The sequence below is a fragment of the Dendrobates tinctorius genome, unplaced genomic scaffold (genome assembly GCF_039654945.1).
Source record: "Dendrobates tinctorius isolate UK_male_01 unplaced genomic scaffold, ASM3965494v1 ptg000150l, whole genome shotgun sequence".
NCBI classification, from domain to species: Eukaryota; Metazoa; Chordata; class Amphibia; order Anura; family Dendrobatidae; genus Dendrobates; species Dendrobates tinctorius.
In genome coordinates this window covers 1,800,941-1,823,666 of record NW_027361817.1, presented here as the reverse complement: position 1 = coordinate 1,823,666, position 22,726 = coordinate 1,800,941, and the positions used below count along the sequence as shown (strand labels likewise).

General features: G+C 41.9%; 1 protein-coding gene across 2 annotated transcripts in view; it reads left to right on the top strand.

Moving 5' to 3' along the window:
• Window positions 1-22,726, top strand: part of CARD11 (caspase recruitment domain family member 11) — a 171,864-nt gene that overhangs the window by 87,615 nt on the left and 61,523 nt on the right. For both annotated transcript variants that reach the window (XM_073546655.1, XM_073546656.1), the window contains exons 6-9: window positions 2,629-2,781; window positions 6,899-7,024; window positions 10,529-10,726; window positions 14,859-15,020. In XM_073546655.1, coding sequence (XP_073402756.1) covers window positions 2,629-2,781; window positions 6,899-7,024; window positions 10,529-10,726; window positions 14,859-15,020 — 639 coding nt within the window. The remainder of the gene's footprint in view (window positions 1-2,628; window positions 2,782-6,898; window positions 7,025-10,528; window positions 10,727-14,858; window positions 15,021-22,726) is intronic.

Below are 22,726 nucleotides of genomic sequence, written 5' to 3'. Positions count from 1 at the left end.
ATGAATCTACAAGTCCACAAGACCTCTGAAGGTGTTCTGTGGTATACACTATGTCACCAGGACATTAACAGTGGATCATTTAGCCCCAGTTTCAGTAGTTTGGGCCTTTATGGCTTGGATATATTTCATCAGCACATCTTACAGATGCTCAATCTGATTAAGACCTGAGAAATGTGCAGGCCAAATCAATACCTTGTCACTTTATATAATCCTTTCTAAGCAACCTTTGTGGCACTGCAGGATGCATTTTCCTGCTGAAAGATGTTACTGCTATTAAGGGATACTGTCACAATGAAAGGAGGCATTTGGTCTAATCTAGTTAGAAGGTACATGTTCAAGTTACATCCATTTGAATGCGAGGACCCAAGGTTCTTCAGAAAATATGGTCTCTGCCAGCTTGTCTTTTTCTACTAGTGCATCCTGATGTCATCCATTCAAGTAACACTCATGCATCTGGGTGTAATGTAAAAGAAAATGTGATTTATCAGGCCCAGGTCACATTCTTGCTTTGCTCAGTGGCCTTATTCAGTGGCTAATCCCTCTATGATGGAGAGGGATTAGCGTGGGTCTGCTGCTACTCAGCCCCACATGCAGAAAGCTGCTATGTATTGTCATTTTTTTAGTTATCCTTATTAGAAAGTCCTTGCACAGGAAGCAATTAGTAATTATTAATTGCAAAACATCAAGCTCAATTTTATTGTGAAAGAAAATGTCCAGCTCACCCACATATGATCTCATGCAGTTAGGAGCACTGGAGGAGTCTATGCCAAGACACAGTAAATCCAAGGAGAAGAAGGAGAAAAAATGTATGACAAAAAATGTCTGACTACTGTGCTTGCCAACAAGGGTTTTGCCACCAAGTATTAAGTCTTGTTTGTCAGAGGGATCAAATACTTATTTATCACTGCAAAATGCAAATACATTTATATAAGCTCCTGATATATACAGTGAAGGAAATAATTATTTTGATTCCTTGCTGATTTTGAAAGATTGCCCACTGACAAAGACATGAAAAGTCTATAATTTTAAGGGTAGGTTAATTTTAACATTGAGAGATAGAATATTAAAAATAAAATCCAGAAAATCACATTGTATAAATTATATAAATTTGTTTGCATTTTGCAGAGAGAAATAAGTATTTGATCCCCTACCAACCAATAAGAGTTCTGGCTCCTACAGACCAGTAAGACGCTCCTAATCAACTCATTACCTGGATTAAAGACAGCTGTCTTACATAGTCACCATTATAAAAGACTCCTGTCCACAGACTCAATTAATCAGTCAGACTCTAACCTTTACAGCATGGGTAAGACCAAACAGCTTTATAAGGATGTCAGGGACAAGATCATAGACGTTCACAAAGCCGGAATGGGCTACAAAACCATGCATAAGACACTGGGTGAGAAAGAGACAACTGTTTGTGCAATAGTAAGAATCAACATCAATCTGATGCACCATGCAAAATCTCACCTAGTGGGTATCCTTGATCATGAGAAAAATGATAGATCAGCCTAAAAATACATGAGGGGAACTTATTAATGATCACAAGGCAGCTGTGACCACAGTCACCAAGAAAACCATTGGTAACACATTACGCCGTAAAGGTTTAAAATCCTGCAGTGCCCGCAAGGTCCCCTGCTCAAGAAAGCATATGTGCAGGCCTGTCTGAAGTTTGCCAATAATCACCTGGATGATTCTGTGAGTGATTGTGAGAAGGTGGTGTTGTCAGATGAGACAAAAATTGAGCTCTTTGGCATTAACTCAACTTGCAGTGTTTGGAGGAAGAGAAATGCTGCCTATGACCCAAATCACACCGTCCCCACTGTCAAGCATGGAGGTGGAAACATTATGTTTTGAGGGTGTTTCTCTGCTAAGGGCACAGGACTACTTTTCTGCATCAGTGGGAGAATAGATGGAGCCATGTACCGTAAAATCTTGAGTGTCAACCTCCTTGACTCCGCCAAGATATTAAAAATGGGTTGTGGCTGGGACTTCCAGCAAGACAATGACCCAAAACATACAGCCAAGGCAACAAAGGAGTGACTCAAAAAGAAGCACATTAAGGTCATGGAGTAGCCTAGCCAGTCACCAGACCTCAGTCCCATAGAAAACTTATGGAGGGAGGTGGAGCTCTGAGTTGCCAAGTGACAGCCTCAAAATCTTAAAGATTTAGAGATGATCTGCAAAGAGGAGTGGACCAAAATTCCTCCTGACATGTGCGCAAACCTCATCATCAACTACAAAAAATGACTGCTTTGCTTGCCAACAAGGGTTTTGCCACCAAGTATTAAGTCTTGTTTGCAAGAGGGATCAAATACTTATTTCTCACTGCAAAATGCAAATAAATTTATACAATGTGATTTTCTGGATTTTATTTTTGACATTCTATTTCTCAATGTTAAAATTAACCTAGCCTTAAAATTATAGACTGCCCATGACTTTGTCAGTGGGAAAACTTACAAAATCAGCAAGGGATCAAATACTTAATTCCCCCACTGTATATACAGGAATAAGACTGCAACCTTAAACATGGTATAACGAGATCTCCCAGTATTTCTCTGGAGCCTGAGGATTTCTGTACATGTTATATAACAGTAATTTGTATCTTTCCATTTTAACAAATCATAGGATGGAGGTCGTAGTTTACCTGATTCAGACAAAGCAATTGTTGATATTCTTGAACATGATCGTAAAGAGGCACTTGAAGATCGCCATGAACTGGTAAACAGGATATTTAATCTTCAGGAAGAAATACGCCAAGCTGAAGATTTAAGGGACAAGGTAAAAAGATCACAGTGTTTTACTAATGCCTTTCTTTCTGCTTTGTCCACAATGCAAATTTGAACACATAGGATCTATTCCTGCTTTTGGCATTAAAATTTCATAAAAAATACTGCATTATATATTCAAAGTCTAATACTATTATGGAAGAAGTTGTTCAATTAAAGGGGTGTTATCTCTTCAGAAGTTCAGAGCAAAGCAGTCGACTTACAGTTTCCTTACTTCCTGGTTTCAGGAAGGGTGGGCTCTCCTCCATGAGTGACAGCTCTGGTGAATAGAACTGTAGTATTATTAGCACTATAAAGCCCAGCACATGATCCTCTGTAACACACTCTGCCATCAGTGGTTTGTTCTGAGTCTACACTATTATCACTGGATTTACACATAATCAAAACAAGGAAAGCAGCACTCCAAAATAAGTACAAAAGGTAATGTTTCTTCACCCATAATGGCCACGTTTCGGTCCATTTGAGGACCTTTTCCAAGCTTCTCAACTTGAGAAAGATCCTTAACTGAAACGAAACATTGCCAATATGGGTGAATAAACATCACCTATTGTACTTATTTTGAAGTGCTGCTTTCCTTTTTTTGTTTATTTGGAGGACTGGTCTTTGCCTAGGATGTCTTGCACCCATATACTCCTTTGCTGGTGCTGCGCCTATTTTTTCCTCTCTGGATTTACACAGAGAGATAATAGGGCTTTTGGAAAAGCACACAACTCTGTACAGAAAGAGCAGAGTGCCTAGAAGACCTGCAGTGAAAGCTACCGGGCTGGTGATTTATATGTGCATCTCTTCAAAAGATGAGAGCCAGAGTAGAAATCAATGGACTGGAAAGAGGTGGCTGGAATGTTAAGAGTAAAGGGCCTGTCACACTAAGTGATATCGCTAGCAATATCGCTATAACATCACTGGTTTTTCTGACGTTATAGCGATATTGCTAGCGATATCACTATGTGTGATACTTACCTCCGACTGCTCCCCCTCTGGTTATCGCTGATTGCGCGAGAACATCCTGGACCGTTTCTCGTCGGGGGCTTCCTGTGGCGCCGACGAGCGACGCATGGACGTGGGCGGGAGGACGCAGGATCGCCGCGTCTGACAGGTAAGTAACGACCCCCGACCCCTGCGATGTCTCTGGTGAGATCTGCCTGTGTGGCAGCTCACTAGCGACCACTTAGCGATGCACCAGCGATCCTGACCGCGTCATATCGCTGGTCGGGATCGCTGGTGCATCGCTAAGTGTGACAGTACCTTTAATCCATCCTGGAATTTGCTTGCTGAACACTCTCAGCCAGATATTTCAAGCTGAACTCCATGGAAATGAGCAGTACACTATAAAAGATAAAATCTCTCATAGCAGGAGAATGACAGCTGATAGAAAAAGCAAGTTAATTGCAAATTTGCATATTTTCATAGAATCATAGAATGTTCAAGTTGCAAGGAACATCTAGGGTCATCATGTCCAAACCCCTGTTCAATGCTAGATTCACTAAACCATCTCAGAAAGATGTCTGTTCAGCCTCTGCTTGAAGATTTCCATTGAAGGAGAACTCACCACCTCTCGTGGCAGCCTATTCCACTCACTGATCACCCTCACTGGCAAAAAAATTTTTCTAATATCTAATCTCTATCTTCATCCTTTCAGTTTCTGTCTCAGGGTTACTGCAACAAAACAGAGCCAGAAGACCGCAGTGTCTGATGGCTCCTGCTTTGCTGCTGAGAAGAAGCACTTCTCCGGCATATTAAGGGTGTTTGTTTTCTTTCAGCAGGACAGGGGTTAATCGGCCATGTGGAAATCTCTGCTTTCAGCTGTGCTTGGTTAACCACTCCCCTCTCCTATAAAAACTAGGTCTGCAGGCCAGATCATTGTCTGAGATAGCATTTCCTACAAGGATCTGGAGAGAGAGAGGAGCTGGTGTTTGGAGTGCTGGAGGAGTTTATTGTGCGACGGTTGCTTGGTTTGTTCGCTTGGAGATTCCTCATCCATTCCTGCTTTTTCTTCCCCCGTCCTCACACCCTGGTGTATACCTCTGTTGCTTGTGAGAGAATTATTTGTGAGTGGAATTTTCTTTTACCCATGTCTCGTTCCCCTGTCTGTTGGGTTGGTGTACTTCGGTACACGGTAGCGCCTCTCTTCCCCAGGAGGGGGGAAGGGGACAGACGCAGGGCTAAAGCTAGGAGACAGGGCTAGGGTGGAGGCCCCGGCATCCTCACCATCTGAGATATCCTGGGGAACAGGGCGAGTTAGGGTGCCCCCTAGTGTCAGGGCCAGGAAAGGTGCCCCTGGTCCCAGTTTAGTCGCCAGCCCAATCGTGACAGTTTCTTTCCATTGCTTCTCGTGTTTCCCTGCGAAAATGAGAATAAAGATGATCCCTCTACACTGTGACATCCCTTCAGATATTTGTAGTTAGGTATTAAGTCATCCCTTAGCCTTCTTTTTTTGGAAGCAAAACATTCCCAGATCGTTTAACCGTTCCTTGTAGGAAATAGTTTGCAATCCACTCACCATCTTGGTAGCTCTTTTCTGAACTTGCACACAGTTGGTAAGAATTAGGTCCAAGATTGAAGATCCTCTTGTTCTCTCTTCTACCTTTTGAAAGATAAAATTGTCAGCCAGGGAAGATAAGAATTTTCTGGACCCATTACTTTTGCCTCAGAGAGATTCCCAACAAATATCTGGATAATTAAAATCTCCCATGATCACTAAGGGTCCCGTTACATTTAGCGATGCACCAGCGATCCTGACAACGATACGACCCAGTCAGGATCGCTGGTGCATCGCTAAATGGTCGCTAGTGAGCTGCCAAACAGGCAGATCTCTCAAGCAACGCAGCAGCGATATAGCGATCCATCGGGGGTCGCTGTTACCTATCACACCGCAGCGATTCTGACGACTTCTGCCTGCGTCCATGAGTTCTGCGTTGTCGTTAGTCGGCGCCGAACACAGCGATGCATGCCGGCCAGTGGGATGCCAATGACGAAAAAATGGCCCAGGTCATTCTAGCATGATATTCAGCGGGGGGCCAGTCGCAGATCTGTGTCACACAAAATGATATTGCTGGCGAGATCGCTGTTGCGTCACAAAATCTGTGACGCTTTAGCAATCTCGTTAGCGATCTCGCTATGTGAGAAAGAGCCTTAAGTTGTGCTTTTTTTAAGAACAAAGACATCTGATGTAAATAGTACATCAATCTCTTTAGTCTGTCCAGGTGGCCTACAGAAAACACCTACAATAGTGTCCTTTCTGTTCTCCTTGCCTTGTATTCTTACCCAAACAGTTTCTACAGAGCTACCATTCTCTGAAGCTTGGATCTCTGTGGAGATATTTAATTTCCTAGTATACAATGCAACACTTCCTCCCCTCTTGTTAAGCCTGTTTTAAATAAATAAGTTTTAGCCTTCAAGGTTTGTATTCCAATCATGTGTATCATCCCACCAAGTTTCAGTGATGCCTATGACATCCTATCTCTGCTATTGTGTTAGCAGCTCCAATTCTCCTTGTTTGTTTCTCATGCTCTGTGCATTTGTATAGACACATTTTAGCTTGTAACAGGTTTCTTTTGCTCCTCTATTTTCATTCAGAATTTGTTGTCTTTGCTCTTTATTTTCACTTCTAATAGCAGGGTTCTCAAAAGAATTCATTAGCTGCATATTTCTTCCTGGCCGTATATATATCCTATCCCATATTGCTCTGTAGCAAGGCATCTACCAAATATTTGTTTTCCTGTTTTTTTAAGATGCAACCCATCTCTAGCAAGTAGTCCATCATACAGGTCATTTACTCCATCATACATGTAATTTCATGCTGCCTAACTTAATAAAACAATTTATGAACTTGAGAAAACCCCTTTTAGCTCTATCCACATCAGTGTCACGACAGCTCCTAAATCCTAATAAATCTTTATAAACTAAATTCCTAGTTTATTTAATGGCAAGAAGCGAACTATCTCTACTTTTATTTACTGCCTGTTAATAAAAACACAAGGACATTTTTCTATTTACAATAAAGATCTACATTTTTTGAGGCAGCATTTATTCGGATATATAGGAAATATACTTTTCATATATCTATAGATAAAACATTGCTACATATAATGTATATAATTCTTTTGTAGTATTTAGAGGAGAAAGAAGACTTGGAGTTAAAATGTTCTACTCTGGCAAAGGACTGTGAGATGTATAAACACCGCATGAACACTGTTATGGTACAGTTAGAGGAAGTAGAGAAGGAACGGGATCAGGTAAATAAGTGACTACGGCTATGTTCACACCTGCTTTGGCGGCTCTACTGCAGATTCCATTATATGTGCGGGACAAAAGATTTCTGGTTATCTATGATGGATACAGTGAATGAAAACCAATCAGCACCATTATAGTCAATATGATCTGTCTCCTGAATTGGTGTCCGTTATGTGATAAATCAGTTTCAGTCAGTGACCAAAACCAGAGTACTATGATTACATTAAGATTAGACACAGCCATTTTGTACTGTGTCACACTTAGGGTATGTGCACACTTTCAGGAATTGGTAGCGCTTTGAACGCGGCACATGTCTGCTGCATCCAAAGTGATGCCGTCTATTGAATGCAAGTGAATCTGCATATGTTCACTGAACCGTGTGGATTCACCCTGTCCAATTCACTGGATGGGTGAAATTTATCTTGTGGAGACTTGCGTCTCCGCAAGATAAATAGACATGCTGCAGTCTGGAAAGACGTACCACATGTCCGTCTCTGCGGGTGAGCAGCGGGCGTCTCTGGACATGGGATTTTTTAAAATCCCATCCACTATGCTGTAACATCTGGACACTGCGGATTGGACGAAGAGCAAGTGAGCATTCTCCAGCAAGACTTGGCACCTGTCCACACTGCCAAAAGTACCAATACCGGGTTTACAAACAACAGTATCACTGTGCTTGATTGGCAAGAAAACTCGCCTGACCTTAACCCCATAGAGAATCTATGGGGAAGATGAGAGACACCAGACCGAACAATGCAGACAACCTTAAGGCTGCTATCAAAGCAACCTGGTCTTCCATAACCCCTCAGCAGTGCCACAGGCTGATTGGCTCCATGCCACGCCGCATTGGTACAGTAATTGATGCAAAAGGAGCCCCGACCAAGTATTGAGTGCATTTACTGAACATACATTTCAGTAGGCCAACATTTCGGATTTTAAAATAATTTTTCATGCTGATGTTATAAAGTAATCTAATTTACTGAGATAATGACTTTTGGGTGTTCATTGGCTATAAGCCATAATCATCAACATTATCAGAAATAAACACTTGAAATAGATCACTCTGTTTGTAATGACTATATAATATATGAGTTTCACTTTTTGCATTGAAGAACTGAAATAAATTAACTTTTTGATGATATTCTAATTTTGTGAGAAGCACTTGTATACAGTATAAAAAGTTCATTTAGTATCGTGTATGAGCAGCACACACCAACATACATGCCTTGACTATTATCAATGAGGGTATTAATGGTTGTCTGAGGAATTTTCTGCCATGCTGAAGCACCTAAGCAAACAAATCATCAAATTCCGTAGCTGGTAGCTCCCTTTGAACTTGCAGACCAATAATGCCCCAGATGTGCTCAATGGGATACAAGTCCAGAGATGCTGCAGGTCAAAGTAGCATGTTTATTCCATGGAGGCTGTTCATAAGTAGCATGAGTATCATGCAGCCTGGTGCTGTCGTGTTGAAAACGGCTTCTTTTGGAGCAATGACAGCACCACTGGTTCCATGAACAGATCAATGTAATGTCGAGCTGTTAATACAACTGGAATGAAGACTAAAAGGGGTACAGCAACTGTACATTATGCCACTCCACACAATAATCTTGGGAGTAGGACCAGTATGATGTTCCCTCATGAAGACCTCTTCATGGTGTTGCCACAGTGGTCTCCAGGTCAATCTCTGGCTGTGAATAATGGGGGGATTTATTGACAGTTCACAATCCTCCCAAAAACATGCAGCTGTTACAGGACACCTGACTCAGCGGTGGGGGGGGGCAGCTTCTCGGCTTCAAAGAAGGAATTCACCCCCTCAACATCCCCCATCTAGTTGGTACAGGAAAACCCCCTGTGGATTCAATTCAAACCATTGTGTCTAACTGCTTTGTTCAGACAGCTTTGATTTCATAACGAGAATATGGACTTACCGTATGTCCTAGCCGCACACCGGTTACATTTTTGAGATCTCTGGAACAGGCCAAAAGCCTTTCTGGGTTTGATCCGTTTTTTTTACCCCTGGTTTGCGCATCCCTTCTTATATTTTGTCATATTTTTCCATTGCTAATTGTCTGTCTATTTTTACCTGCATTGAACAATAAACTGTTTATTTTTGGAGTGTATGATCGGTTTCTTTCTCCTTTTTTCAGCTTTATGTAACTATCCGATTGTCCACACAATATCACTTTGGTCCGGCTTCTTGGTCGCAAGGTCTTTATCTTATATAATTTTATACGCACTAAATACTATGGATAACCTCACCATCATTTAGCATTTCCTTTGTAACCCTTTTCTGATATTTGTCTCACATCGAGCAGATCTGGGACGTCACTTTTTGGCAATTGTAAAGGGAGCAGCCAATCTTGATGATTTGCATGTCCAAGTACATTCATCGCGGCAGAAGTGTCCTCAGACAAAAAATAATAACCTCATTGACAAAAGCCAAGGTGTATAAGTGAAGTTATTTCATGTTCAATACTAAATTAATTGAGCCAGGTTCAAAATGTTGTTTCTGTTTTTCCATACTTTTCATATCATTAGCATGTCTATGGATCGTGTGATTTTCATAATTCCACATCTTTGCATTCTTAGGCTTCTTTTACACTTACCGTGTTTTTGCGGGCCGTTTTTGTGGCCCCAATAGATTTCTATGGGGCTGCAAAATCGACCCGCAAAAATTTCACGGTGCGCCATGCGCAGTACAGCCGTGAGGGCTGTATTTGCGGCCGTGAAAAAAAAGATCGCGCCTGCTCAATCTTTTTCACGATGTACGGACACGGCCCCCATTGAAAATTAATAGGCCGGAACAAAAAACAAAAAACAAACGGAAGTTTGTTTTTGCAGTGCACCGTGACTTCTGGTTTTGCAGAACGCCGGGTTTTTTTTACAATACTATTTCCATAGTATTGGAAACATGAAAAAAAAAGGCGATCCGCAAGTTTTGTGCGGTCCGATATTGCGGCAGACCTCCTTTTTTGCGGCGATACAGCCCACAATAACGGGCCGCAAAAAAACGTCAAGTGTAAAAGTAGCCTTAATGTTACAATTTTAATGTTGAAGAATATATTTTGATGAAAGTACACAAGCTGGCAACCCCTACAGGGCCAATTATACAGAAAGGCCATATATCTCTATGAGAAGCATAAGTAAGGGGTGTAAATACTATTTATGTAAGATGCCCTATTCTCTGACACAAGAAAGTAAAACACATATACCGTGGTTCATGTGCCAGGTTTTCTTTTTTAATACTGATTGGCTTGCTAAAAAGTTACACCATTACCAGGGAAAAAATCTCTTCTCCATAGTTAGTTAAGTCTTTCTTCACAGTAAACAGGCTTTTATTAACTTGGGATTTCCTTCTGCAAAATCCAAAAGTATTTCCACGTAGTGCTATTGCCCCATAGACATTGCCTCCGGCTTCAGATAGTTGTCACAGCTGTACTGTATTGCATTTGATAATAATAAACTATTCCATTCCTACATTGTGTATTTTTTCTTTATAATAGGCATATCGTGCCCGTGATGAAGCCCAGACACAGTGCTCTCAATGCCTGATAGACAAGGACAAGTACCGGAAGCAGATCCGAGAACTGGAAGAGAAGAATGATGAACTTAGGATTGAGATGGTCAGAAAGGAGGCAAGAATTGTGAATCTGGAATGTAAACTGAGACGAGTACTCAAGGAAGGAGTTGCTTTGGACCAGGTGAATGTCTTTTCCAGAAGAAAGCAGATAAATATACAAATAGTCTTTTTTATTTTGTTAAAGGCAAACCTTAAGGCTGATTTTACTTCTAAGGGCAGAGTCACACTGGCGAATTTTTCATCCGAGAATCGGATCATAAACCTCGCACTGGCTGTCTGCTCTCCTGACCTGAGCTTGACAGCTGCATAGTCATTCATCATGCCGTCATGCTCAGGTCAGGAGATGTGCCGGCCAGTCCGTGCTATGCGATGCGATTATCGCAGGAGAAATTGGCAGTGTGACTCCAGCCTAAAACTAGTTTAGTTATATGGCTAAGTATTTTGAACTTTGAATTTTTACTTAGAACACACAGTATTCTATAATTTGACTTTGGGTTTCTCTGTTTTTTTGCGTTTTTTTTTTTTTTTTTAATTGGAACCTGTTAGGATGATATCACTACTGAAACTAGAGGTATGGCTATACAAATTATAGTATGACAACAAAAGTCATACCTGTTTTGTAGCAATCTGATGTGCTAGAGTGGAGATATTGCCCTAATGAGATGGAGCTGAAAAATCACTCTGATATAGAGCGGAGCTATTGCTCTGATGTGCTACAGCGGAGAAATCACTATAATGTGCTACAGTGGAGAAATCACTGTAATGTGCTACAGTGGAGAAATCACTGTAATGTGCTACAGTGGAGAAATCGCTCTGATGTGCTAGAGCAGAGAAATCACTCTGATGTGCTACAGTGGAGAAATCACTATAATGTGCTACAGTGGAGAAATCACTGTAATGTGCTACAGTGGAGAAATCACTGTAATGTGCTACAGTGGAGAAATCACTGTAATGTGCTACAGTGGAGAAATCACTGTAATGTGCTACAGTGGAGAAATCACTGTAATGTGCTACAGTGGAGAAATCACTATAATGTGCTACAGTGGAGAAATCACTATAATGTGCTACAGTGGAGAAATCACTGTAATGTGCTACAGTGGAGAAATCACTGTAATGTGCTACAGTGGAGGATTCACTATAATGTGCTATGGTGGAGAAATCACTGTAATGTGTTACAGTGGAGAAATCACTGTAATGTGCTACAGTGGAGAAATCACTGTAATGTGCTACAGTGGAGAAATCGTTCTGATGTGCTACAGCGGCGAAATTACTGTAATGTGCTATAGTGGAGAAATCGCTCTGATGTGCTACAGCGGAGAAATCACTGTAATGTGCTACAGTGGAGAAATCGCTCTGATGTGCTGTAGCGGAGAAATCGCTCTGATGTGCTAGAGTGGAGAAATCACTCTGATGTGCTGGAGTGGACAAATCACTCTGATGTGCTAGAGCGGAGGAATCACTCTGATGTGCTAGAGTGGAGAAATTGCTCTGATGTGCTACAGTGGAGAAATCACTTCGATGTGCTAGAGCAGAGAAATCGCAGTAATGTGCTACAGTGGAGAAATCACTCTGATGTGCTAGAGTGGAGAAATTGCTCTAATGTGCTACAATGGAGAAATCGCTCTGATGTGCTAGAGTGGAGAAATCGCTCTGATGTGCTAGAGTGGAGAAATCGCTCTGATGTGCAAGAGTGGAGAAATCGCTCTGATGTGCTAGAGTGGAGAAATCGCTCTGATGTGCTAGAGCGGAGAAATCGCTCTGATGTGCTAGAGCGGAGAAATCGCTCTGATGTGCTAGAGCGGAGAAATCACTCTGATGTGCTAGAGCGGAGAAATCACTCTGATGTGCTAGAGCGGAGAAATCACTCTGATGTGCTAGAGTGGAGAAATCACTCTGATGTGCTACAGCGGAGAAATCACTGTGATGTGCTAGAGCGGAGAAATCGCTCTGATGTGCTAGAGCGGACAAATCACTCCGATGTGTTACAGCAGAGAAATCACTCTGATGTGCTATGCGGAGAAATCACTATGATGTGCTAGAGCAGAGAAATCACTCTGATGTGCTAGAGCAGAGAAATCACTCTGATGTGCTAGAGCGAAGAAATCACTCTGATGTGCTAGAGCGGAGAAATCACTCTGATGTGCTAGAGCGGAGAAATCACTCTGATGTGCTAGAGCGGAGAAATCACTCTGATGTGCTAGAGCAGAGAAATCACTCTGATGTGCTACAGCGGAGAAATCACTCTGATGTGCTACAGCGGAGAAATCACTGTGATGTGCTAGAGCGGAGAAATCGCTCTGATGTGCTAGAGCGGACAAATCACTCCGATGTGCTATGCGGAGAAATCACTATGATGTGCTAGAGCAGAGAAATCACTCTGATGTGCTAGAGCAGAGAAATCACTCTGATGTGCTAGAGCGAAGAAATCACTCTGATGTGCTAGAGCGAAGAAATCACTCTGATGTGCTAGAGCGGAGAAATCACTCTGATGTGCTAGAGCGGAGAAATCACTCTGATGTGCTAGAGCGGAGAAATCACTCTGATGTGCTAGAGCAGAGAAATCACTCTGATGTGCTACAGCGGAGAAATCACTCTGATGTGCTACAGCGGAGAAATCACTCTGATGTGCTATGCGGAGAAATCACTCTGATGTGCTAGAGCAGAGAAATCACTCTGATGTGCTAGAGTAGAGAAATCACTCTGATGTGCTAGAGTGGAGAAATCGCTCTGATGTGCTACAGCGGAGAAATCACTCTGATGTGCTAGAGCGAAGAAAGCACTCTGATGTGCTAGAGCGGAGAAATCACTCTGATGTGCTAGAGTGGAGAAATCGCTCTGATGTGCTAGAGCAGAAAAATCACTCTGATGTGCTACAGCGGAGAAATCGCTCTGATGTGCTACAGCGGAGAAATCACTCTGATGTGCTAGAGTGGAGAAATCACTCTGATGTGCTACAGCGGAGAAATCACTCTGATGTGCTACAGCGGAGAAATCACTCTGATGTGCTACAGTGGAGAAATCACTCTGATGTGCTACAGCGGAGAAATTGCTCTTTGAAGTCACATAAAGATTAACCTGGAAGTGCATTGGGGATGAGCCATTGAGGATGTATCTGCACACTCATTGCATTTCCAGGATTGATTTCTATGATTCTTGATTTCTCTGCATTAGAGCATCACAGTGATTTCTCAGCACTAGCACATTATATTACTGCAAACAGATACAATTGTTATTGTTATGCTAGAAACTATACAGCCATGCCACTAATGTAAGTGGTAACACCATTCTGACATATTTCTATTATAGGAACGAAAATAAAAAACAGAGAATCACCCGGGGTTAAACTGAAGAATATGGTGTGTCCTAATTAAAATGCTAGGATTTAATGCTAAAATTTGTGTGATTACAATTTCCTTAATCATAACATATATTTATCATAGCTAATATTCATTGATATCATATATAACGTACAAATATTGCAGATACACTTTCAAAACCTTTGATAAACAAAACCTTAAGATGTCTGTATACATTAGCACAGCCTAAGTTAAACCTAGGATGGCTGATATTCTAATATGTATAGGAGACATCCGGCTCTTCCCTAATGGCAGACTGTCTGGGAAAAGGAATGATCGGGCATGTTGATATTCAATATGCCCGAACCTCTGTTCCCAAGGTAGATAAGAGGAATATGATAGGGGACTATTTTTAAGATCCCAAAGAACATGTATGCATTCTTGGTCAAGTCTTGGATAATAAAATAATATGTATCCCCCCTTACCTCTAACCATATTCTTTAAGGGTAACCTGTGAGAAGGTTTTTGCTACCTAAAGCTCCCAGTTTTCCTGACAGTTCTTATTAGGCAATAGCCACCATCAATGAGTCATATTGTTAAAACTTTGGCTCAGTACCCACTCACGGTGCATGCTAGTTAGGTCTATCCAGTCAAGGAGCCAAGTCAATATGTCCACATCTTGTAAGGCTTGCTTGACATCAGAGATGACAAAACATATAATGTTCCCTATCCTCAAAGATTTTCATCAAGAGCAGATGTGTACTAAGCTTAATTTTTAGTAAAATGCCACATTGATTGAAGCTGTTAACGACATATCTGGAAACTGCAGCAAGAGAACCGTCAGATAGTAGAGGCGTGTTTGTGGGGGATGGGGTGAGGAAAGTTTCCTTTAATTACCCCATGGGTCTTTCTCCCAAATGTATTCAATTTACTATAACAATATGATGTTTCCATTAGAGTTTGCCCAGGAATCTACACATTGTCATGCCCCCAAGTTCAAAGACAAATGGTCAGGATGCAGAAGACTCATCTGATTCCATGGGTTCTCCGGATGCTAAATATTTCTTTAATGCCGAATCAAAGAAAAAGAGAAGGATGAACATAAAGGGAATTCCACAGGTATTTGTTATTCAGACTTAATATTATTCATATTAATAATATTTGTTATTCATTTAATTCCAGCCTACAGGCAAAGGTTGAAAACATCCAAACCTACAGTTTATATAAAGAAGACATGGTCTGAGGAGGCAAAATTGCAACTACAAGCATGCTTTGAATGCACGGACTGGGAGGTATTCCAGGAAACATGCTCGGGTCTGGATGAATGGGTTGATGCAGTGTCCTCATATATCCGTTTTTGTGAAGACACATTTATTGCATCCAAATCTGTCCACTTTCGGGGAAACAACAAGCCGTGGTTTACAAATAAAGTCAGGTTGATCCGTAAGAGAAAAGAGGAGGCTTATAAAGCAGGCGATATTACTGAATTCAAGAAACTTAGGAACTCGCTATCTAAAGAGATCAAGTTAGCCAAACACGAGTATGCAAAGATTCTGGAGGAAAGGTTCTCATCAAAAGATACTAGATCTGCATGGAGAGGATTAAGAGAGGTCACCAATTATAAAAGCCACCCCACTATAGTGAACCCCAGCAGAAGTCTGGCAGCAGAGTTAAATGAATTCTACTGCAGATTTGAGGCAAGCTCTACACACAGTGGCTATTCATCTCTAAGCTCCTCAGTCAGTTCATATAAAGATCATTCATTGTGCAAAACCCAAGTAGTGATCTCCGAGGCAGAGGTGATACGCATCCTGAAGGGACTTAAGGTCAAAAAGGCACCTGGCCCTGATGGTGTATCTCCAATGTGTCTGAAAGTATGTGCTACCCAGCTTGCCCCTATGCTGACAAATATATACAATGTGTCACTGAAAGAGTGCGTTGTACCTCAGTGTTGGAAAAGTTCCACAATTATCCCTGTCCCCAAGAAAGTGGGATCCTCTGAGTTGAACGACTATAGACCAGTAGCACTCACATCTGTAGCTATGAAAGTCTTCGAAAGAATTATGATGTCCCACCTGATAAAATTCACGCAGAAGCTATGGGACCTGCTTCAGTTTGCCTATAAGGAGAATTGTTCGGCAAACGACACTGTCAATCTGGCACTGAAGTACATTTTGGATCATACAGATGAACTGCACTCATATGTCCGGATTCTTTTCATGGACTTTAGCTCAGCGTTCAATACCATTGATCCTAATTTACTTCATAAGAAATTGGTAGCTCTTGGAGTCCCTCTCAACTTATGCTTGTGGATTTATAACTTCCTGACAGCCAGGATACAGAGTGTAAAAGTTGGACCATTCACTTCAGACACCTTGGTCACAAACATCGGGGCACCTCAGGGGTGTGTTTTGTCCCCGTTACTGTTTTCTCTCTATACGAATGATTGCATCTCTTCAGCAGACTCAGTAAAAATCTTGAAATTTGCCGATGATATGACACTGATTGGTCTCATCAGGGGAAATGCTGAAGACTTGTATCGGAGTGAGGTGGAAAGAATATGTGACTGGTGTAAAGCCAATAATCTTGTACTCAACACTAAAAAAACTGCTGAGATGGTTGTGGATTTTAGGAAAGATCAACATGAGATACTTCCAATCTACATCCATGACGAAGTGGTTCTTAGGGTCACAGAGACCAAATTCCTTGGTGTTATCATCTCTCATGATCTTAAATGGGGGAAAAACGTTGATGCTGTTATAAGAAAAGCACAACAGAGGATGTTCTTCCTGCGTCAGCTGAAAAGATATGGTTTGTCTAAGAATCTGCTGATCTTATTCTTTAATGCTGTCATCAGATCTGTGATTTGTTCCTCTCTGATAGTCTGGTATGGGGGAGCCACTGCGCATGACAAACTCCGCTTACAAAGGACTTTCAGAACAGCAGAGAGAATTATAGGTTCCCCCCTGCCTAAAATCCAGGATCTTTATGATAAGAGTATTCGATCCCACGCATTGAAAATTTCATCCGATCCCTCTCACCCGGGACACTCCTCATTCCAACTACTCCCTTCAGGACGTCGCTTCAGAGTCCCCAAATGCAGCACCAACCTCCATATGAACAGCTTCTATCCACTCTCTGTTCAACAATTAAATCGTCATGTGTAGACTATATACTGTATCTGTCTTGTTAGATGTTACTTGTTGTATCTGTTGTTATATATTATGTTGCCTCTTTGCCACAAAGAATTCCTTGTATATATGTAATATGTACTTGGCGATAATAAATTTGATTGATAATATAATCATGTAGAAATACAAACAGAGGGGCGTGGCCTAGGCGCAGTGCGACTTGCACTGCGTGCGTGCTCCTGAGGTAACCCTCTACAGCTACTGACTACGCAACTATATTTCTACATTTTCGCTCTCATTCATACTTACTTTTATTCAGCAAGTTGTTTGGCACGTTTTAAGAAGTTTCCTGTCAAAATCGGATATACCTAGGACATTTTATCCTGTGGCGAAGACTGCGGCCTGCTAAAATGGCGTCGGTTGATGCCGTGTCACTGTGAGAGATCCTGTCTGAGGTAAAAAAAAAAGACTCAAAGACTGCCTCTTTTTTTCTTTATAAATATTTTATTTTTCACCTTTCATCACATAGGTATGGATTTATATTCATTTTCCCACAATTTTTTTGACTTTTGGAGCTTTTATCAATTTTCCGTGACATTTTCGTTATTTTGTTATTGCGCCAATTTATTGGAAGATTTCCTCTTGGTCCCTCTCTGGATGTGCCCCTGTTCAACCAGGCGGTTTTAGCCCCCTTTTGACTGTGTTATACCCTAGCACAGCAGGGGTGAAGATCCTGTCAGAAATTTCTCTGGGCGCCATCTTCTGCCTTCCAGTGACGTCACCGCTAATCGGTGGGTATCATAAAACATATCAAAACACCTTCTGAGACCTTCTGTGTGTGCCCCTACCCAACCGGGGGGGGGTTCGCCCCCTTTTAATTTTGTTTAGCCTGGGCACATCGCAGGTGAAGACTTGGACTGAGACCGCTGCAGGCGCCATCTCCCTCCTTCTCAGTGACGTCACCGCTATAGGCGTTTATTTTCCTGTGATCAAATTTGAACTAGACTGGTTTTAACTCTTATTTTGGGGCTGCCCCTTGTGGACCGGGGGGTTGGGGATCTCTTTTGTGTGTGTTTTTCTTGGACACACTGCTGTGGAAGTTCCCCCCACAGACCGCTGGGCTCTGCTGCGCTGCGGATCCTCCTCCTCTGCCAGTGATGTCACCGCTATTTGGGTTGCGTCACAAAATTCATTGGAACCCCCCTGTGACCTTCTATAGGTCTGCCCCTGTCTAACCGGGGGGTTTGCGCCCCCTTTTAGCTTTATTTTGCCTGGGCACATCGCAGGTGAAGATTTGGATTGGGACTGCTGCAGGTGCCGCCTCCCTCCCATTGACGTCACCGCTATATGCGGCTTTTTTCTGGGCTCAAAATTGAATAAAAATTTATCTATCCCCATTTATGGGGTTGCCCCTGATGGACCGGGGGGCTTTGGATCTTTTTTTAATTTGTTTTACCAGGGCACATTGCCCAAGAAGTTCCCTTGTCAGCTCGCCCTGTTCCTCTATACTCCGGCTGCTCCTCCTCCTGTGACATCATCGCTGGACCAGGGCCTACTTCTGAATGAAGTGGAGATCCCCAGCTGCATTGTCCTGACGTGTCTGGCTGTGACAGGCAAGGATCGCTGTATACTCCTGCTCCACAGGCTTCTTCACCTCTGCCTGTGACATCGTCGTTGATTGCAGCCTGTCTGGAAGCTGTGGGGGACTGCAGTCGCCACCTATGGTAGCGGCCATTTTATTTGTCAGTCAAGTGTCGCAGCTGCTGGGGGCGGCCATTTTCTTGGTGGGTTTGAACTCAATATTTGATGTTGCTTTATTTACTGTTCTTGCATTGAAAAGTGTATACACATACTTCATCATACTGATTTTGGTATAGGGGATTGTTGCTCATTTAATATATAAATAACAAATATACTATATAATTAATATTAATTATATAAAACTAAATAGTTTATAAAGTTTAATTATAATATTTAATATATTGGAGGGAGAGGGGAGAGAGGAAACAGAAGAAACAATAGTATTAGAAATAATAGAAACATAAAATACAAAAAAACAAAAAAATAAATAAAACCATAAATAAATAAAAAATTTTAGTAAAAATTGACGTTGGGTAGCGGTGGTCCCTAGCCGGTCACCTCAAAGTAGCACAACCCTATACACTTCTGTGACATTATCTCCCGGGTTAATTTATTTAATATAAAGTTACTATTCTACTCTTTCTCAGTTCTTGGTTATATCACTTGGTAAAATGCGTCATTTCAACTCAAAATTACCTATGGCTAAAACTACAGGTGTCTCTAGAGGACAAAAGCAAAATAAAGAACCCAAGTCTCCTCGTGGTTCTTCCGGGGACAGGGTTAATCTATTGAGTCCGCTTAAGTCCCGTTCTCCCATTGACCGAGACTGTTCGCAGCTTTCTACCGACAATGTGTCTCTCTCGTTGTCCACACATGGTGCTTGTTTGACAACGTTAAGTGGAGATCTTCCTTCCTCAAATTCTCATACTGAGACAATGAATCTTTCTTCCTCTTCAAAGAGGAAGGGTCCCTCGGGTGGGGGGAGTAGGCGGTCTTCCAGTGCCAATTCCTCTGGGGAGGATTGTAGTTCTTCCCAAAACCCAACTCGAAAAAAATCCAGGCCGTAACCTGAGAAATTGTCCGGGGCCTTCACTGGTGCTACAACCCTTGAGGCATATATGAACGCATTAGTTCAAAAACTTAGTGCCAGGATGTGTATCGACATGGCTAACCAAGCAAAGCTTTTTCAGGACACTCTTGAACACTTTACTGCTCAGTTGGATAACCATGAGTCTAGATTGGGGGAATTGGAAAAATCACAAACGGTATCTCTAAAACACCATTCGGAGTCCAAGTTTGAGATACACCAGTTGCGACTTAAATTGGCGGATCTGGAGGACCGCTCCCGCCGCAACAATATTAAAATCAGGGGTATATCGGAAGATATTTCACCCGTCAAGCTTTCTGACTATGTTAAGGGAGTTTTAGGAGGATGATTCTAAATCTTCCTAAGCCTCCTTCCATCCCTAAAGACCTACCCAGGGATGTAATTATGAAAATTCATTTCTACCACATAAAAGAGAAAATTCAGAATTTGGTCAGAATTAAGGGAGGCTTCCCGGAACCATATCACCATCTAAAGTTTTTGAGGCCTCGGGTCCCTCTAAAAAGGCAGGTGTCATGATCCTAGTCAGGGACTCCTTGTCGTTCGAACTGCTGGAGGAATTGGTTGATGTGAACGGTCATTTTCATGTCCTTGTCTGTTCTATAGGCTCCCAAATTTATACCATTGTCAATATCTACGCTCCTACTAAAGGTCAAATTAGGTTTTTGAACAAATTACTAAAAAAAACTTGAACCGCTAAAGAGAGGCATTCTTTTACTCTTAGGTGATTTTAACTTGGTACCCGATAATACGCTTGATGCCTCTTCTTCCAGTAGACTTAATTTCCCTTCTTTAAATAATTGGCTTTTCACTAATGAATTTTTTGATGTTTTTCGATGTCTCAATTCCACCTCAAAGGAATATACATTTTTCTCTGACTCTCATTTATCTGCCTCTCGTATTGACCTCATTTTATCAGACGTATTTTCTCTCCGTAGATTTTCCTCAGTTTCAATTGGAAATAAATCTATTTCAGATCATGCTCCTGTTATTGCCAAGTTGGTTGAGGGGCACTAATCATTAATGTTAATAATCAGCAGTTGTGGAAGTGTAATGCTTCTATTTTTAAAAATCCTACTTACCATGAGGAAATATCTAAATCTCTCAATTTTTATTTTTCAGAAAATATATTTGATCCTTCCAAACCATTCCTCCAGTGGAATGCTCACAAGGCGGTTATACGAGGCACTCTTATTCGTATTTCCTCCTGTATAAAAAATTTAAACCGTCAAAAAATTAAAAATTTGCAGGCTTTGATTAAGGAGAAAGAGTTGGAATTGTCCTTATCTAAGAATCCTCCCTCTAGCTCCACATCTCTAGCTGATTTATCCCGTCTTCTAAATGAATTAAGGGCAACAATTTTTTCGTTCTATGATTCAGCAGTAAAGCAATCAAAGTTTCATCATTACATGTCCCTTAATAAACCCACCCGTTTTATGTTTAATCGAATAAAGAAGCTTAGAGTACGCAACCGCATTGACAATATTACTTCTAAGGGATTATCCCTCACCCACCCACAAGACATTGCAAATGAATTTGCGAAATATTTCAATCAACTGTATAATTTGAGGTCTGATCCCTCTCTTCCCGCTCCAGATGCGGACTCTATTAATAATTTTTTATCTTCGGTTAACCTTCCAAATCTCAACTCTGTGGACGCAGATTTTTTATCTGCTCCTTTTACTGCTGAAGAGATTGGTGACACCATTAGTCAATTAAAGTCATATAAAGCCCCTGGTCCCGATGGTTATAGTATCAATAATTATAAGTCTTTCCGCGACATTCTTGTCCCCCATTTAACTAAACTTTTTAATGCCGCTGCGTCCGTTGGTTCCTTCCCTAGAGAAAATTTAGATGCTACAATCGTACTAAGGCTAGTTTCACACTAGCGCTTTTGAGCGCAGCGACGGCCTGCGCACGGCCGCCGCTAAGCCCCACCCTTTTCCGTGCCTCCGCCGGTAGCTCCACCTACCGGCGCATGACGCTGCATGCGTCCTGCATCCCCTATCTTTATCACTGGGGGCGCAGGCCGTACGCAGGATGCGTTTGGCGGCGCATGCGCCTTTTTGACGGTGCGCCGAGCGCAACCAAACTGCAGCAGGTGCGTTTGGCGCAGGTCGGCGCACCGTCCAAAGGATGCATGCGCCGCCAAACGCATACTGCGCACGGCCTGCTCCCCCAGTGATAAAAATAGGGGACGCAGGACGCATGCAGCGTCTTGCGCCGGTAGGCGTAGCTACTGGCGGAGGCGCGGCAAAGGGCGGGGCTTAGCGGCGGCTGTGCGCAGGCCGTCGCTGCGCTCAAAAGCGCTAGTGTGAAACTAGCCTAATTCCCAAACCCAATACTATTCCTGATCAAATTCTTAATTATCGTCCTATTTCATTAATAAATACTGACCTCAAAATTTATTCTAAAGTTTTAGCTAATCGTTTTAATATTATACTACCTAAATTAATTTCCACGGACCAAATTGGCTTTATCAAACATCGGCAATCAATTCCCAAAAACTTCCTTCTGCTCTAATTTCATTAGATGCCGAAAAAGCGTTTGATCGCTTGAATTGGACCTTTCTCCGATGCTCCCTACTAAAATTTGGATTTAATTTAGACTTTATCACCAAAATTATGGCCTTATATTCTGACCCTCAAGCAAAAATTTACATTAATAATCAATTTTCCTCCCCATTTCCAATTTCTAATGGTAACCTGCAGGGTTGTCCCCTCTCTCCATTGCTTTTTGCCCTTGCAATAGAACCGCTAGCCCAATTAATCAGAGATCATTCCTCCATAGAGGGTGTTCGAACAGATCGTCAGGAGTTTAAGATCAGTCTATATGCTGATGATGTCCTCCTGTCTCTCACTAATCCCTGCTCCTCTATTTCACATTTACAATCCCTTCTTCAAAAATTTTCCTCCCTTTCCTATTTTAAGATTAATGAGTCCAAATCCAAAATTTTCCAATTTAATTTCACCAATTCTCAAATCAGGAGTATAAAGGCTGTCTCTTCT